This window comes from Larimichthys crocea, chromosome XIII (assembly GCF_000972845.2).
Source record: "Larimichthys crocea isolate SSNF chromosome XIII, L_crocea_2.0, whole genome shotgun sequence".
In the NCBI taxonomy this organism is placed as follows: domain Eukaryota; kingdom Metazoa; phylum Chordata; class Actinopteri; family Sciaenidae; genus Larimichthys; species Larimichthys crocea.
The window spans coordinates 19,046,609-19,063,878 of NC_040023.1; the positions used below are offsets into that span (position 1 = coordinate 19,046,609).

Below are 17,270 nucleotides of genomic sequence, written 5' to 3' on the forward strand. Positions count from 1 at the left end.
GTCTTGGTGGGTTTGTAGAAATGTAATAAAATATCATTTAAATAGTTATTAATTTTACTTACTGTTCATTGTAATGGTCACTTTGTTCGTTACATAGGAATAACTGTTATAGTTCTTTATTTCAATCCTGAAAACAAAAGGCCCGTGGTCACTTGATTTAAGAGGATCAATCTTCAGTGAACAATTCTTTTGACTGATGTCTCCCAGGAGCTCTGTCCGTTGCCGATATGGATCCACGATTTTTGACTCCACTGGGTGATAGATGACCTGAGATGTGCTCGCTTCAGTCCAAATGCCATTAAATTCAGTGACTGTCTTGCCAGGATCTGGGTGGTCATATGAACAGGGGATGACCACACAAGATCCAGGGAGACCTTTAATTGAGGATGGCACCTTAGCTGTCCAAGATGAGGCTTCAGTTTGAATAACTGTAATAAAATAGAGAGAAAATGTGACTGGAATGAAACAGAGAACAGAGGAGGGTCAAAAGATAAAATAAAACAATCTGACTATAAGAGAATGTAACACACCTTTGAAGCAAAGGCACACAAAAAGCGTCAATTTCAAAGAATTCATCCTGTCCTCTGAAGGTCAAACCTGCAAATAAAGTAACAAATATTTTCAGGCTTGTGGTGTGCCGCTGTCATTTCCTCCTTTAGAGAGACATGCCCAGTTTCCATTCCACTTTAATACACACACACACGCGTGCGCACGCACACACACACTATGTTACACACAAAATCCTCAGACTTATATTGGGGAAGTATATTGTATTAATCATCATTTATTCTTTGCTTCAGCTTTGTCTTGTGTTGTGCTGAACTATTCTCACATTTGTTGTATATTTTTAGGTTTTACTGTCATAAAAACAATACAAAAAAGGGAATATTTGAGGGTTTTTTTTTTCATTTTGTTTTAACTTTCATTTTTGTTATGCATCCCTTTACTTTATCACAGAGGATACAATCCTGCTGCTCCCACTTCCTTCTTTAGATATTCAAGAATTTGATTTATTTTAGTCAACAGCACTTCTGCAATTGTATAAGGCGTGTTAAGCACTTTATGAAACCTAGACTCTTTGAGCTCATTGCCACTGATCAACAACTCCCGTAATATATATTTTTACAGGAGAAGTAAAAACCTCACCTATTCACTCACCCCTTTAGTTGTTTATTTGATATTTGGGTCATATTAGTACTTTAAATACTGCTAATGGGCCGTTTGTTAACACAACCTTAATCTTAGTTAAATGAGAGTAGTTACCTTTAATGGGAATCAAAACACAACAACAGAACTAAAAGTATGTGTTAACATTATGGTTTCATTTGCTTATATATTCTACAGTAGTTTATTACTTGCACAGGCTGCGTGTGAATTTGTTCTTTTTCCTGAAAGACAATTGAAACAGGAGTGACCTTTAGAGAAGACCACAAACTGCTGACATGTCAACCTCAAACCACCTCACTTTAAAAATGGATCTGTCACACCCTGGTGAGGTCAAAATGGGTTTTTGTTCTGTCTCGTCATTTCCTGTTTTATTTTGATATTTACCTGCCCTCTCGTTTCAGATCACTTGCCCTTCCTCATGTGTCACCGGTCTGATTGTCTTCCCCGCCCTGATTGTTTCCACCTGTTCCCCATTTCCCTGTGTATATATTGTCTGCGTCTCCCTATGTCTTCTGCCAAAGTGTTTCGTCCCAGGATCGATCACCAAAGCCTTTTTTCCTTGCCCGTCCACAGCCATAGTATTGTTGCTCGAGTGTTCTTTTGTCTTTTTCTCGATGAAGTGATTTTTTTGTTGTAATTTTCTTAGTATAGCCATTTGTTTCTTAGTGCTTAGTATAGTTGTTTTTTCAGCCTCCCTAGGAGAGATTTTCAGTTCATGTTTTGCAGCCCTTTGATTTTCCTCGTTGTGAGTGATTTTGATAATTTTTATAAAGCAGTTTAGAGTTTTTTCCTCCTTTGGAGTGATTTTTGTTTTCCATAGTTTAGGCCTGTTTCCATAGCCTGTCATAGCCTCACTCTGTCAAGGGATTTTGTTATTTCTATAAATAAGCTCATTGACACCTCTGCGCCTGAGTCCTGTTTGAGTCCGGCCTGACAGGATGAAGAAACAGAATTAGCTTTAGACTTTAAAATACCTTGACAACAACGTGTTAAGTTATAACACAATGATATGACATGTAAACTGAAAAGTCTATAGAATGATGCAAATGATCCCTCTTTAGACTTTGCTTTGGTCAGTTGTTTGCATAAAGCATTTATTTCAACCAATTCATATTTGAGAAGTTCAGCTAATGAGAAGGAAATAGTTTTCTTTTTAGATAATAGCATTTTTTTCTCGCAGGAAAATGACATTTACTTAACCATCAGAGTCAGATAATTCACTTTCACTTCACTTTTGGGCCGGTCGAGGAAAAAAATACTGACTTTTCTCACGTTAGTCTAGTTTCTCTTTAAGTACACACATTCCACATGATCTACCTTACACCGCAGCTTGTGCATGGGTTGTACCATGTGAGGGCGTTCTCCCCTCCCAGATAGAGTTAGTTGGGTCCATATAGCCCGTCTTTTCCAAAAGGTTTTCTCAGATAGTCTAAGACTCAGATAGTCTGTTGAGAGAGGAGATAAAACTTAAGTGAATCATAATTTCAATTTGTTGAACCATGGCAAAAATAAAAACTACATGATAATAAGAGCTGAACTGTTGATTCATGTATTCAATTTCTACCACCATGGAAAAAATAGGCCCCTAATTAATCATCATGTTTTCTTTGCTTTAGCCTGGATCACCAAAGGATCACCCTTATCATCTTATCACAGAATATCACTAGTACTCTACTGCAGTATTTAGTACTTTAAATACTGCTAATGGGCTGTTCTTTAGCACAAGCCTACTCTTAGTTAATTAGCTTAGTTTCATTTGCTTATATATTCTAGTTTATTACTTGCACAGGCTGCGTGTGAACTTTTTCCTAACAGACAACTGAAACAGGAGTGACTTTCAGAGAAGACCACAAACTGTTTCCATGTTCACTTAAAGTATGAAAACCTCAAACCACCTCACTTTCAAAATGGGTCAAGAAACAGAATTAGCTCAAAGGTTAAAGGTTGTATTTGTCCATCGAGCTTGCTTACATGTTACAAACTGTATTTGCTTCAAAGAAAAGACTTTAAAATACTTTGACAACAACAATCCATGATCCATGTTACACAAAGATGAAACATTTTCCTGAACAGAAGGTGCTGATCGAAAGCAATGACATTACTATGGTCAAGTGTTAAAATAAAGCATTTCCTTCAACCAGTTTCTATATGAGATGTTAATGAGGAGGAATTAGTTTTCTTATACATAGAATATTCTAGCAGGAAATTTACATTTGCTTTTTCTCACGTGTTGTGTATCACAGGTGCAGCGATGTGAAGTCAAGATATCCTTTCCTCAAGTGTATGCCTACAGCTATTGAGATCACATGTAGTGTCTTGTGATTTCCCTTTGTGCTAAGATCTGAACACAATTCACATCATGCAAATATAAATATTTAGCTTTTGGGTTCACAAAAAAAAGGGCCTTCATTTTCACTGACGCACCACTTCCTCTTCACAAGTTCACACCTACAGTCAAATGGTGAGTGAGAAAATTGTCTCAGCAGAGGCCATCAAGGAAGACTTGCTGACAGTGGCATTACAGGGGCATTTGGGCTCACCCCTTCAAACATCACAACTGAGAATATCTTCTTGCTGAGTTGTTGCATAGAATTAACTGTCCACGCTCATTCATGGGCCCTGATCTCCCACAAAAGCAGGGTTCACCATTTCTCCCCTTTTTGGCTGAAAACTGTCACTCTCTTGGGCTGCCAGGTTAATGTAACGGAGGCTGCGAGTGAGGTGGATCTTTTTCACAGAAGTCTGCTTCCTTTTAACTCCCCAGAGATCATCTTCATACTGGGTCAATAAGTCGTCCAGCTTGATTGTGTCCTCTTTCTGGCGTCCCCAAGACAGTTTCTTTGGAGTGGGAGTAATGAAGCTAGTGGATACTGAGTTACCCATAACAGGAAATGTCCTTGAAGTTTGCAAACCTGTGAACAAAAACAAAAAAACAACCAAGAACATTTACTAAATATATGTCTGTCAGAAATCAAACTATACATTATTACATTGCATTTAGCAGACGCTTTTATCCAAAGCGACTTACAGAGGAGGACATAAGCTGACAAAGGTGTAAAGGAGCACAGAGTAGTTGTTAGTTTTGTTAGGCAGGGAAGCAGTCTCGAAAGAGAAAGGTTTTTACAAGTTTTTTAAAGGTAGAAAGGGATGTATACACATAAAGAGTCCACAAACATTTTTATTTTTTTTTACCTGGTTACTAAAAGTGACGTCCCTCCTCGCTGAAGTTCCAATGCTGAATGACAGGAGCCGTCCCTCCTCGCTGAAGTTCCAATGCTGAATGACAGGAGCTCAGGATACTCCATTTTAAAGACTGTCTTCGAAAGCCTGATCTCATCTGCCATCAAAGGAAGAATCATTTGTATCTCTCTGAGTGAGATTAAAGACAGCAGGAACAATATAACTTAATCACTGCTGATTAATGCATCTTACAATTGGTTTGTATTCATCAGTAGGTTAATCATTGACTGGGAAATTCCTTTAATCACACACACACAATCAAAGGCTTCATGCAGGTCATCATGTCTTGTCTTGTAAGTTCTTAATGGTCAGTGTTTCATTTTGATTTTTTGATCCAGGTTTCACTTCTGTGCTGTATGCGTACTAACTGTAATATAAAATATAGGAGTGTATAACATTAAGTACAAGTTAAGTCTTGTTCTGTTTCTGAATTCACAGAAGAACACAAATGAAACTAATAGAAAGATAGATAGCTTCACACAGACATTGCCACATAGGCAGCATTTTGATCTTTGTAAGAAAACGAGGCGTGAGTTTTACAGCTTTACAGTCTTTAACAGCTGCCACTGTCACTTTAGATGATTTTACATTGTGTTGACACATTTGACTTCTATACTAATCTAAAACTAAATTTTAAAAAAAAGTGTAATAAACTATTATCACCTCTTGAACTTCCAAATTTGAATGTTCATAAATAAAATCACAAATTTTGATACTTGATGCACATACTTGGTACACATGAAAATGTAATGTCAATGCAGCATTGTAACCAAGTTGATACATATAAATTACTGTTTGGAAATGTAATCATTATTAAAGATGTACAAACAATGATACAGACACTTTTTTGAATTATCAGTTATTCAGTGTGTCACTTACAACTGTCAGTGACTTCTCTTAGATAGTGTTAAAGTGCCATCATCTGGCTGACATGACTAAATGATCAGTGTGCGGCCAGTTTATAAAAACCATCCAAGGCAGCACTTCTTCATCAAACTCACCGTCCAAAAAAAGGTCTGGTCATACATTTTACTCCAGCTAAAAGTAGTTAAATAAATAAGTGCCAAAAATCTTAGCGATTTAAATATTTATATAAATTGAGTGTAGCACTCACTCAAAGTACACATAGTGCAGTTTGTTAGAACTACTCCCCGCTGTGTAGGACAAAGGTATTACCAGTCAGGCAATGATGAAGCAGTCACAGCACAACAAACTGTTTTCATACTACCGGTACTCTATGAAGTGGAGGAATTGTATGTGGAGGAATGCATTAATCTGCACAAATTTAATGTACAACGAAACAATGAATAAAATGTAATGATGGTAACACTGACATGGGTAAAAACATTTGACTATTTTTGGGCATGTAGTATTTGTGGTGTTATCTGTATGTAAATTTAAACTCTGACCACCAGGATGAGTTTGGCAGAATGTGAGACAGACTCTTTGACGGCACTTTTGATGTACTTTGAGAGTGTCTCTATTTCTCCTTGGCCAAGCGTCAATAAATAATACAGCATAAGACATCAGAGGCACTGACCTCACCATTGACCATCGACTTCAGCAACAATTCACATCATCTGTGTGAACCTAGCTTTGTGTCTATCAAGATGCAGCTGATCTGGCAGTGTTATCTCCAACAGTTACAGTTTTTCCCCTATATCATATAGGTTTTATACCATTTTGGCTTCTGGTATAATAAGCACTAGTGATGTAGAATAAGTGCTATAAATACATAAAAATACATTGTACATTACTTAACATTAGCAAGAAAAAAAAACAAGATAAAAATTAGGTTTGGTGCTCAAGTTTCTAAAAGGTCACTTCACACATCTGCAGTAGAAGGCGGGGTGTTTCACACGTTGGATATAATTACACATGAGAAAACAGCCCTGTATTACAACTGGTGCTATGTGGCGCACAGCGCAAATGTCATTGTTAGTTTCTATTCAGATACATTCAACAACTCACACCTTTCACACCTTTCTTGCATCAGAAGCAAATGTACTTATGCTCATCTATGCACCCATGGGTTTGTTTGTCTCTTGTTATACACACGGGGACACATAGGTTTGCTTCTTAATCACAGTTAAACATCACTGCATTTGTTCATATGCAGTCAAATGTTGTGTAGAGTTGTAGATGGGACGGGCATATTTGTTCTCTGTGATTTGAGTTTGTATTTCTTTTCTTGTTTTACAAGGTGTCAAACGAGGGGTGGCAGTAATATAGCACCACACATAAAGAGATGCATACATGTTATGAATGTGTTGAAAGAGTAAAAGTAAAGTTGTTTTATAGTGAGCAAAGTGGTTTCTGCAGCTATCTCCAGTGTTTCAGTACAGAGATTGATCCATAATGAGTGAGTGTGTAAATGGTACATGTTGTGTGTTGTGGCTTTTGTTAGCAGAGGTTGCGCACACACAGAGGACACTGAAATGTAAATCAATATACAGCTATTAATGCAACTCAGGCAGGTATGAAACATGATACATTACTGCAAACTGTGGGCCTTGCTGGTGGGGCATAGAACCTGTTGACCTTTATACTCCTAAAATTCATCTTTTTATTAGTTACTTCTCCTTTTTATTAGTTACTTCTACTAATGATTGATAAAAACTTTTCAGTTTCAGAAGTGAAGCATGGCAGAAAAAGCATTAATGTATAAATAAATGTATAATAATGTTGTTCAGGTGTCACTGAATGTATTCGGGATGAGCCAGCAGGGGTACTTTCATTAATATAACCCCTTTGCACCTTGTGCGCAACTTTGTGCCCAGATTATGTGCCGTTTAACTAGTAAAAGTGGAGATGGACATGCCCTAAATGTATTTGTGCCATTCACTATAGATTGTTTAAAAAGAACCAAATGTATCACAAGTCAGCTGATGGCGAATAAAGCTGTCCAGGTAGACTAAACTAATCTTGTGTGGTTACAGAACAAACCAAAGTGAATACAAAGTGATGATAATTAGCCACATCAGTCAATGTTTCTTTATTAAGATTTTCACACAGTGTACAGACACAGCAGAGATGATACTAAACAGATAATAAAATATGCAAATTAAACAAAATAAAACAAGCAAACAATAATTAGACACTTCTTTACTCTTTTCTAAATCAGATTACAGTACAAAATGTTCTTTTCATGAAATTAGACATCTAAAATATTCATGCGTTGTTTAAAGGTGTTTTCTTTTTATTTCTTTTTATTGTGTGATTTTTTAAAGTTGCTATTAAGCGTATCTCATTTTCCTTAAGCCAATATATGAATAACATGAAAGCAAGCTGATCAACCAAAGAGTGAGAGAGAGGCCTCCATTAGCTGTGGCAGACCGTGATAGTCAACAGACTTCTGGTTTCTTTGATGACCTGAAAATACAAAAAAGTACACATTTGATCAAATTATTATGTTTGACTTTTAGTGTTGAATGAATTCAGAAAGGAACTTCAATCAATTAAAAAATTGCAAGACAGTGGGGTGAAGAAATAACATACATCTGATCTGTTCTTGTCAGTGAAAGTTTGTCAGTGCTACAACCAGAATGCACTGATTGTGTTCAGATATCAGCAAAGAGTAAATGCAGTCTGTACAGTGTGACCACATTCACAAACAATTCCTAACAAGCTGAAGGAAGGTACAGCAACAGTTCATAAGTTGTTTAAGATCTGATAAGAATTTGGTAGAAAAGTTGTCAAGACACAGTTAACATACCCACATACCAGGTGTGAATGTGGTCTAAAAAATATAGCGCACAACAGAATACAATTCCCTTTCACCACTGCTCATTTTAGAAAGGCCACTGTATGAACACTGAAAAATGCTCTTTGTTTATCTTATAATGTGCATTAAAGGTTTCACTAATTTAGACCAGTGATGCCATCTTGGCGACTTCGTTGCTAGATTTAGCAACTTTTCAGACCCTCTTTATGTTTCTAACAAGGGACCAGCAACGAATTTAGCAACCTTGCAGTTGGTGTGGTGTGGTATGAGGAGCAGCAAGTTTGAGCAAGGCCCGTGTCTCCACAGTTGCCAACTGTTTTCCAATTAATGCAACTAGCACTAGCTCTAAAACTGTTGTCAGATGTTGTCAAACACTATTTTGTATAAACCTACCGCTGCCTGTGAGTAAGCATGGTGTAACAGGAGAGGGAGAGACCCCACAATTTTTTCCCCACCAAAAATGTTTGAACGCAGCTTTAACTACTTTTAAAAATGCATTTTGAGTTATCTTTAGTTTATCTACACAATTTATGAAGAAAACTGGGTGGTCTCACATATTTCAGTGAAGGCGTTTTTTTTTTCTTCTCAATGTTCTGTTTGGTTCCTGAATAGAGCATAGAAAAAGAAGAACAGAAAATAACATCTTGTTAAATATAAACATAGATCTTATCAAAAACTACAACACAAATAAACATACTTCTGCAAAGATGTGTGAAAAGATCAGCGGTGCATTGATGTATGACAGTTTACAGTTGCCTATTATTAAATTATCAGTAATGATATGCCTCTCAACTTTCAACTGTTCATGGCTGGATATCATTTTAATCACTGACAACCTGTTTTCTCTCAGAGATTTAAGATACTTTGGGGACAAAATGTATATCTGCATCTCATGCATACATCAAAAATCTCTCACCTGCGAGACAGTCTGGAAAGCCGGTTCCAAACACTAAATGTGACAAATAAATAAAGAAATACATGAATCACGTTGTCATAAGAAAATGCACACCAATGTTGCACTACAAACTGAATCAGATCAAAAGTATTTTTCTACTAACCTGCCTTCTTGACTTTGGAGTTCTGCAATTTGTTGCCTTAAGAAGACAGAAAAATAACCTTTTATTCCGAAGCACAGAACAAACTTCTTAACTTATTGACTGATACTGTTGTCTATAATGGAAGTCCGTCATAAACTCACTTGTACTTTTTCACCATGAAAATGCAGAAGAACGCAAAGATCACAGCAGTACCAAGTCCCACCACTGTCGGAATGATGATGTGGTTATAGTTTTCTCTACCTGCAAACAGACACAATTTATGTCAGAGCCATTCTTATTTGTAACAACCAAAATATCCAGTATATTAACTTCAAAATGGGGACATTCTCAAAATCTTCTAGTTATTGTTACAATATGTGGCTGTGTGATAAATATTATATCATTGTCATGCCAATTAATCCAATGGGCGACTACTCCCAGTATTAAGACTTTCACTGCAATAATTAAGGGACTAAATTACAGAGTGAAAAGATCTTACGTTTTATGTAGAGTGTCATTGTTGAAGAGGACGTCCTCCGTTCTTTTCCGTGAAATTCTGCTGTGCAGGTGATCTCACTGTGGTCATCCTTCTCCCCAGGAATGAACGTCAGGGTCGAGTGTACCTCCCATAAGCCAATAGGAAGTTGTCTGTGGACCTCAGTGACATCATCATCTGCGGTGCTCCTACTCCATTTCAGTTTAGGAGCATGGGAGGGACAGGTGTGGGTAACTGAACAGGTGAGACTGTAAGGGCGATCTTGAGTGGCTGATTTAGGGTCACTGAGTACAGGTTTTGGAGCATCAGCTATAAATAAAAAAAGGCAGAGATAAAGTAAGCAGTGAATTGTTGTAACATAGAACCACGGTATAGATTCATGAAATCTTGGAAAATGGTGACTTACAGAGCATATTCAACCTGACACAATCCTCAATGAAGGAGAACTTTTCCTTGGGAGGTGCATCAACCAATTCAACACGGAAACAGAAAGGGCCATTGTCATGATCTCTAATGTCAGTAATTTCTAAGGTACAGTTGTTCTGACCCAGCTGCCCCAACAACTTTGTCCGGCCCTTAAAACTATCCAAAACCTGCGTTTGGTCCTCAAAATAAATGCGTTGATTCCTATCGCTTTTAAGATGCCAGATCGCTCTAATCTTGGAGGTGGGCTGTTTTTCATTGGGATGGGTGAACGAACAGGGTATCACAATGCAGGATGAAACCAGGGCGTCAAGGTCTTTGACAACACTGGCCGTCCATTCTCCACCAAACACGAGGCTGCTAATAGCTGAAAGAAAATTAAGGGAGAGACAGAGAAAGAAATTACTTCTAGGAGCTCTGTTTCATTAACTAGGGTGTATATGAATGAGACTGGAAACAAAGAGGTGATTTATTGTGTTACCTGCCAAGAGCAGACAGGATATCACCATCTTTCTCTCTTTGTCCATACTTCTCAGATGTATTGCTGGTGTAATGCACTGAAGAAATGAAACAAAATCAGAATAGAAAGCATACAACTACCGGTACCTACATCTTCAACATTCAAATTACGTTGGTGAAGTGAAACTTCTTCAAACAACTTATTTTTCATCTGATCTTCACATGCAAGAGCAGTTTATTTGTACAGCAAACAATGGCATTGTTATAAGATATACACATCTAAAACAACACATAATACACTAGCCATAATTTAACTCTCCCAAAAAGTAAAATAACTCCTTTTATACCTGTCTTATTTTTCATTTCATATTAATTCTCATGACTATTTAAAAAATTGCACACACTTATAAATCTCATTATTTAGACAAACAATGATGATAAATAATAGTTTCATTATTCCAGAGCCAAGACATATTAACGTTAACTTTCAAAATTAAATATTCAACATAAAATATTTGTTGTACCATAATCAAGTATAATTTACCAGAGTTAACAGGATCTTACCTGATGAAGTTATTAATCTGAGCTGCCGGTTTCTACTAAGAACACCTCCTGAAGCTCTTTAATTGCAAAGATATGTACAGGCAACAGCAAAAACCACAAACCGAAGTGACTGTGTTTTAGCGTCTTTGTGTGGGTGAAGTGAAAGCAGATGTTTTGGGGGCAGTAGCAGTAGTGTTAGCCATGTAGAAAGCAGGGGGTGGTCTCTTTTCTATCTGCGTAGTACGAGAGTTATAAACCTCTTCAGTATCTGCCTGGTAGAATTATTCCTGTTGTTTGATAGACTGAAATTAGGTTTTCAAAGAACTTGAACATGTAATTTTGCAGTATGAATGCAAAATTATATTAGAATGATCTGACTGTGTATTGGCTCCAGACTCAGATTATGAATTTAATTTTAAATCTGAGGAAAAAGAAAACAGGAACCAAAAGTAGATGGCTGAGCTGTTAGAGTATAAATATATGTCTTTGAGTGTGCTGCAGCGATTACTTCTTGCTCCTTCATGGGCTTTTTCACAGCTTGGCTCTCCAAACATGTGGAGTCTGCTGAAGGAACGCCTGGTCTCTCATTTACCTTAAAACTCAACAGCCTGATATCAACACAGACATAATCACAATAAAACATAAAATGTCAAAACGGTGCACAAAAAAATCATTGAAAACCCCCTTGCTGAACCTTGTTGCTGAAGCCTCACCCTGTACAAACATGTTGAATTTCTAGTTAATAGTATCATCATTTTAACAAAATATGAGGCCTAACTACATAAAGCTACAAAAACTACAAAAGCACCCAGGAAACTCTATAGTAATATTTAAATATAATTTACTCTAGCCCTTTACCTCATTTGGAATTTTGATGTAATTATTGATTGAATTACTGATTTTTGTCTATTTGTTCTTTTCATGTTGTAATATTATTTCAACATTTCCATCATGCTTGCTTTGTACAGCATTGGTTTATTTTTGTCACTCTACTTATCCTTCATGTGTTATAGATGTTACACTTTCAAACAGCGTGCAGTATATATGCCAAAGTCCAGTTTTGTGTGCAACTGTTAACTTCTGCGGAGAACATACTGTATGCATAACATGGAAAATTATTAAAGCCACACATGTGGCGAGACCTCGCTGGTTTATCCTTCAAAGTTACAATGTTTCTCATAAATACAGCACAACAGGTTAATAATGCATCCACAAGCACACAAAGAGAAAAGTATCCTGTTATAGATAATGTTTGTTTGTTTATTTATTTTTAAAAGACTCCTCTCACCACTTCCCCATTTAAGGCCATGAAAACACTTTAACTTAGTCACTGTTCCCAAATTCATTGTGCTGGAATGGAATCAAATAAAACTAGACAAAAAAATAAAATAAAAATACATTAAAGTCACAAAAACAAAATTCAGTGAAAAGTCAAAATTCAAAGGAGGAAGGATGAGACGAGGTCATGTTTCTAACCCACTCATCACACAAAAAACAAAAGGGGATTTTCTTGTAATCTTGTCTGCAGTGCTCTCTGTTGCCCACACAGTTCACACAGATATCTGGACTCCAATTATAGCAGACAGCTGTGATCAGCCGTAAAATCAGGTAAGATTCTGATGACTAATATGCATATAAATTATATTTATATGTTGTTAAGTAGGCTGAGTACATTTGCTTTGAACATTTTATTTTGAGTGTTTGTGATGTATTTCTTGCCAATTCTGGATACTTTGGTTTGACTCAGGGTATATATTTTTTCTTCTTCTTTATAAACAAATCTTGTTTCTGAATCTAATTACATATCTCGCTACCGTGTACACACAGTATGCCTAATTATTTTTCAGTCATCATTGGGTAGACCCACTTCTAAATCCCCTCTGATGCACATTATTCAGTAGTGTTCTGCGGGATACATTTTTTCCTCCTAGGATGGTGAAGGCGTGACATAGTTGTTCAGTGGAGTAAGGAATTAGGAATACTTCTCTCAAAATGCATAGCTGTGGGTTAATATTTATTGCAAAATCTGCAGCTCTTTTGTGGCTAATGTTGATTTCATAATGATCTTTACTCTTACATCTACATCTCTACATCTTACTGTGAAGCGAAACAGCCGAAGTCAAGTGACAATGTGCAAGTGCTATAGACCTATTTTTGGGTGTGCTAAATATTCAAGAGCAGTCTTGTGTGTCACATTTATACAGTTTATAACACATTCTTTGCTGGATGGGATTAAAAAAGGAAATCTGGGCTCCACTGATAAGATAACAGTCCTAGTTTCCTGTGTGTCTTCAGCTGTCCACTCTCCTTTGCTCTCCTGTCTGCTCTCAAAAATTGAATGCCGTCCAGAGTTACCAGGTAGGCCGAAAAGAGTGAATTCAGCCAGGTCTCTGTAATGATACATTACTTTAGGGAAAGATCTTATGCATGGTTTGTATTATTTAGATCTTGCGCTGCATCCCCGTCTCCTTCTCCTCACTTTAGCATGTATCAGCATAATGTATAACAAGCAATAATGTCAGTAGTGCCATATTTAAATACATATAAAAACACCTTAGTTTTACTTTTCAAATTACATTGTAATTTTCATCTGATATTGCATGTTTTGTTTGTTTTTTTTCACTTTTTTATCCTTTTTTTCTTTCTTTTATTTTTATGTACAGCAACATTAACAAAACCAACAAAACATCCAAGAAGTATGGACAAAGTGACAAATATGATGATATTCTGTGTGCTCTTGGCAGGTAACCAGTCCTGTCTCATTCCCAAATACACTCTCTTGGCAGGTAACCAGTCCTGTCTCATTCCCAAATACACTCTACTTAGCCAAAAAACAAACAAACGCAAAAGCCTCCTAGAAGTAATTTCTTTCTTTGTCTCTCCCTTAATTTTCTTTCAGCTATTAGCAGCCTCGTGTTTGGTGGAGAATGGACGGCCAGTGTTGTCAAAGACCTTGACGCCCTGGTTTCATCCTGCGTTGTGATACCCTGTTCGTTCACCCATCCCAATGAAAAACAGCCCACCTCCAAGATTAGAGCGATCTGGCATCTTAAAAGCGATAGGAATCAACGCATTTATTTTGAGGACCAAACGCAGGTTTTGGATAGTTTTAAGGGCCGGACAAAGTTGTTGGGGCAGCTGGGTCAGAACAACTGTACCTTAGAAATTACTGACATTAGAGATCATGACAATGGCCCTTTCTGTTTCCGTGTTGAATTGGTTGATGCACCTCCCAAGGAAAAGTTCTCCTTCATTGAGGATTGTGTCAGGTTGAATATGCTCTGTAAGTCACCATTTTCCAAGATTTCATGAATCTATACCGTGGTTCTATGTTACAACAATTCACTGCTTACTTTATCTCTGCCTTTTTTTATTTATAGCTGATGCTCCAAAACCTGTACTCAGTGACCCTAAATCAGCCACTCAAGATCGCCCTTACAGTCTCACCTGTTCAGTTACCCACACCTGTCCCTCCCATGCTCCTAAACTGAAATGGAGTAGGGGCACCGCAGATGATGATGTCACTGAGGTCCACAGACAACTTCCTATTGGCTTATGGGAGGTACACTCGACCCTGACGTTCATTCCTGGGGAGAAGGATGACCACAGTGAGATCACCTGCACAGCAGAATTTCACGGAAAAGAACGGAGGACGTCCTCTTCAACAATGACACTCTACATAAAACGTGAGATCTTTTCACTCTGTTGTCGAATTTTGAGGATATTCTTTATTTTGAAGTAAATCTACTAGATGTCCTTATGTCAATTCTGTCTGTTTGCAGGTACAGAAAACTATAACCACATCATCATTCCCACAGTAGTTGGGATTGCCACTGCTGTGGTCTTTGGTGTTCTCTGCATTTTTATGACAAAAAAATACAAGTGAGTAATGCACTGTCACTAACTGATATGTAGAGAAAATTAGGAAGTAACATATTTGAGCAAGAGAATGTGTATTTTCCTGAACACAGAGTATGTGCTCCTTAATAAAGTGTTATTGTTTTCGGTCTGCTCAAGGAAACGCATTGCAGAGCTCCAAAGTCAGGAAGGCAGGTAAGAATGTTGTATAGCAGATTTGGTTCATGGTGCTAATATGACACACTTTCAATTCTTCTCCTACATTATCATAATTTGTTGGCGTTTTTTTTTTGTAATGTTTAGCATGTGGAACCGACTGTCTAGGATGTCTCGCAGGTGAGAAAATAAAGTGGTTTGTTTGTGGAGAACTGATAAGAACACTGTTGTCCTAGTTTTTTTTTATTTTTAATTTAATTTTTAATGTGTTGATGTATAATTTATTCTCTGATAATTTCAGGATTCGTTCTGGTGACTCAGAACCATCTCATTCTGATCACAGGCAAGAAGCTTTCTGAGGAACTTCATCTCTCTAAATGCTATATTTATTTTTCGTGATAAGTTCTGTACTCTCCCTATTGCAGATATGTAGATACCCCACTGTAACTTCCTGTCCTCCACTGTAAATGCTGCTGTTGCTGTTGAGTTTGAGATATTTGCTTTTATTTATATGGCCTACAACATTTACATAGTTTCTGTTCTTCTTTTTTTATGCAGAAGGTCTGTTTGGAGCAGATTTTCTAGGTAAGATATGCCTCCACTGATAAGTTCCCCCTTTTTATTTATTTCCTTTCACAGTTAAAACATAATGTTGGTTTTGACAGAATGGATTTTTGTTATATTGAAACTAGCACATCTCACAAGTTAATTTATCGTACATTATTCTTTTTTGCTACAACAGAAGGCCTAAAGGAGACACAGTGGATTTGGGTCATATGTAAGTGTGTTAAACGTATGAAAATGAAATATCTTAATTGTTGTTTTTGTGACCATGTAGTGAGAGAAATCTTAATCCACAGGTCCAGTAATGTGAATTCAAAACCGTGTGCTGACCAGAAATTCTCTAAGCCTCGTTTCCCGTCCCCCAAAAGGTACTTGTCTTGCTCCTTTGGATCAGATAATAAAATATAAATATAATGAATTGCAGTCTATGTCTGTGCAATGTCTAATGTATTTCTATGTGTTATCTGTCTTCTTGTTATTGCTGCTGTTAATGGGCCTCAGCCAGCCAAAATCCTGCAGTTACAAAGAGGTATTTTTAAATTGCCAATAATTTTATTCCCAAGATTTAAACGGAGCAAAATATCAACATCTGTGACAATAATGACCTGTGAATCTCTTACAGGACCATGATGATGGTGACGATTACATGAACACTGCAGACCTCAACGTCTATGGAAACATCTGAAAAGAAAACCCTCAAACAACAAACACATCCATGCTTAGAATGATCATGTACCAAGCACGTATAATAACCGCTGTTATGTATCGTCTTGTTATGCATGACCTAACAAGATACCTGGCTCAGACAGCAGATTTTGTTAGCAATGCATGGAGCCAGACCAGCTGTTTGCTCAGACATGCGAATGTTCACTTTACATTGTTCACAAATTGTCAAATGATTTCTTTAAAGAATTTACATAAATATGTACCATATGACTAGACATAAACTCATATACAGTGCTGGTGTATTTTATGTTTCACAATCATTAACAAAAATGACTAAACACAGATTTGATGCACACATTATTGTTCATGATAAGGAAAATGAATATGGCTAAATAATATATGGAAAACAGAACACATGATTTGCTGTAAGACCTACATATCTGGAAGAAATTATTTTTCAGTATTAAATGTTTTTTGGTCTCTTGGCAATATGTATGAACCAAGTTTGATAAAGTCTAAAGTTTGATTTTAAGTCTTAAGTATCTTTGGTTTTACAAGAATCTGAAAATCATTTTTTTTTCACAGCATGTGTTCCTATGGTTGGTAAATTTTACTCTCCGCCCCACATTTTTGGGCGAGGCTTCTTAAAAACCATGTGTCCTTAGGGAAAAAGGTGTTAAATTTCTTCAGCTCAAACCAGCGGTAAGTCATTCTGATCTTTAAGAAATAAAAAAAATTAGTTTTTCATGCATTTCACAACTTAGGTTAATATTAGCTTACAGGTTAAAATACTGAATTTGAAATTAATTGTTATTATGATCACTATTATCAATAGTAGGAGTAGTATTAAAATACAGGGAAGTTAGAATTTCTCCCTGTTTTACAATTTCTAAATAAATAAATTTTATTTTAATCTATTTTGATTTATGTGGGAAAG

The 17,270-nt window shown here is 36.7% G+C and overlaps 4 protein-coding genes across 11 annotated transcripts in view; 2 read left to right on the top strand and 2 right to left on the bottom strand.

The window, feature by feature from the left end:
- Nucleotides 1-2,654, bottom strand: part of LOC104932372 (sialoadhesin) — a 7,132-nt gene extending 4,478 nt beyond the window's left edge. The window contains exons 1-3 of one of the 3 annotated variants that reach the window (XM_027286387.1): nt 2,485-2,654; nt 531-597; nt 63-428 (exon numbers count right to left, since the gene is read on the bottom strand). In XM_027286387.1, coding sequence (XP_027142188.1) covers nt 63-428; nt 531-576 — 412 coding nt within the window. In that variant the 5' untranslated portion in view covers nt 577-597; nt 2,485-2,654. The remainder of the gene's footprint in view (nt 1-62; nt 429-530; nt 598-2,484) is intronic. The other 2 variants (XM_027286386.1, XM_027286385.1) reach the window with 2 other exon arrangements.
- Nucleotides 2,655-7,372: 4,718 nt separating this feature from the next.
- LOC113747273 (myelin-associated glycoprotein-like) lies at nt 7,373-11,281 on the bottom strand. The gene is made up of 9 exons (XM_027286393.1): nt 11,111-11,281; nt 10,569-10,644; nt 10,071-10,454; nt 9,668-9,973; nt 9,330-9,429; nt 9,190-9,225; nt 9,048-9,080; nt 8,686-8,735; nt 7,373-7,779 (listed from the first exon to the last, which is right to left on the bottom strand). The coding sequence occupies exons 2-8, from the start codon at nt 10,612-10,614 to the stop codon at nt 8,717-8,719; spliced, it is 924 nt and encodes a 307-aa protein (XP_027142194.1). The 5' UTR covers nt 10,615-10,644; nt 11,111-11,281; the 3' UTR covers nt 7,373-7,779; nt 8,686-8,716.
- A 1,316-nt stretch (nt 11,282-12,597) lies between these two features.
- Nucleotides 12,598-16,355, top strand: LOC113747272 (myelin-associated glycoprotein). 5 transcript variants are annotated; one of them, XM_027286389.1, is made up of 14 exons: nt 12,657-12,697; nt 13,385-13,447; nt 13,753-13,833; nt 13,989-14,372; nt 14,470-14,775; nt 14,872-14,971; nt 15,107-15,142; nt 15,251-15,283; nt 15,405-15,446; nt 15,662-15,688; nt 15,846-15,881; nt 15,964-16,035; nt 16,169-16,196; nt 16,290-16,355. In XM_027286389.1, exons 3-14 carry the CDS (start codon nt 13,788-13,790, stop codon nt 16,350-16,352), a joined length of 1,173 nt encoding a protein of 390 aa, XP_027142190.1. In that variant the 5' UTR covers nt 12,657-12,697; nt 13,385-13,447; nt 13,753-13,787; the 3' UTR covers nt 16,353-16,355. The 5 variants fall into 5 exon arrangements, 3 of the variants coding, with proteins under 3 accessions (XP_027142189.1, XP_027142191.1, XP_027142190.1); XM_027286388.1 differs by lacking the exon at nt 13,385-13,447 and having other exon boundaries at nt 12,598-12,697; XR_003463512.1 differs by lacking the exons at nt 13,385-13,447; nt 15,846-15,881 and having other exon boundaries at nt 12,598-12,697; nt 15,942-16,035; nt 16,290-16,307.
- A 601-nt stretch (nt 16,356-16,956) lies between these two features.
- Nucleotides 16,957-17,270, top strand: part of LOC113747271 (myelin-associated glycoprotein) — a 9,154-nt gene continuing 8,840 nt past the window's right edge. For both annotated transcript variants that reach the window (XM_027286377.1, XM_027286378.1), the window contains exon 1: nt 16,957-17,035. The gene's annotated coding sequence lies outside the window, so the exon portion shown is untranslated. The remainder of the gene's footprint in view (nt 17,036-17,270) is intronic.

Excerpts from the sequence above, each read along its gene's own strand:
- LOC113747272 (XM_027286388.1), top strand. The coding sequence starts at position 13,788 with ATGGACAAAGTGACAAATATGATGATATTCTGTGTGCTCTTGGCAG. Across the intron at positions 15,447-15,661 it reads CCATCTCATTCTGATCACAG|AAGGTCTGTTTGGAGCAGAT; the intron begins GCAAGAAGCTTT and ends TTTTTTATGCAG. Across the intron at positions 15,689-15,845 it reads GTTTGGAGCAGATTTTCTAG|AAGGCCTAAAGGAGACACAG; the intron begins GTAAGATATGCC and ends TTGCTACAACAG.
- LOC113747273 (XM_027286393.1), bottom strand. The coding sequence starts at position 10,614 with ATGGACAAAGAGAGAAAGATGGTGATATCCTGTCTGCTCTTGGCAG. Across the intron at positions 10,455-10,568 it reads ATCCTGTCTGCTCTTGGCAG|CTATTAGCAGCCTCGTGTTT; the intron begins GTAACACAATAA and ends ATTTTCTTTCAG. Across the intron at positions 9,974-10,070 it reads TGTCAGGTTGAATATGCTCT|CTGATGCTCCAAAACCTGTA; the intron begins GTAAGTCACCAT and ends TTTTATTTATAG.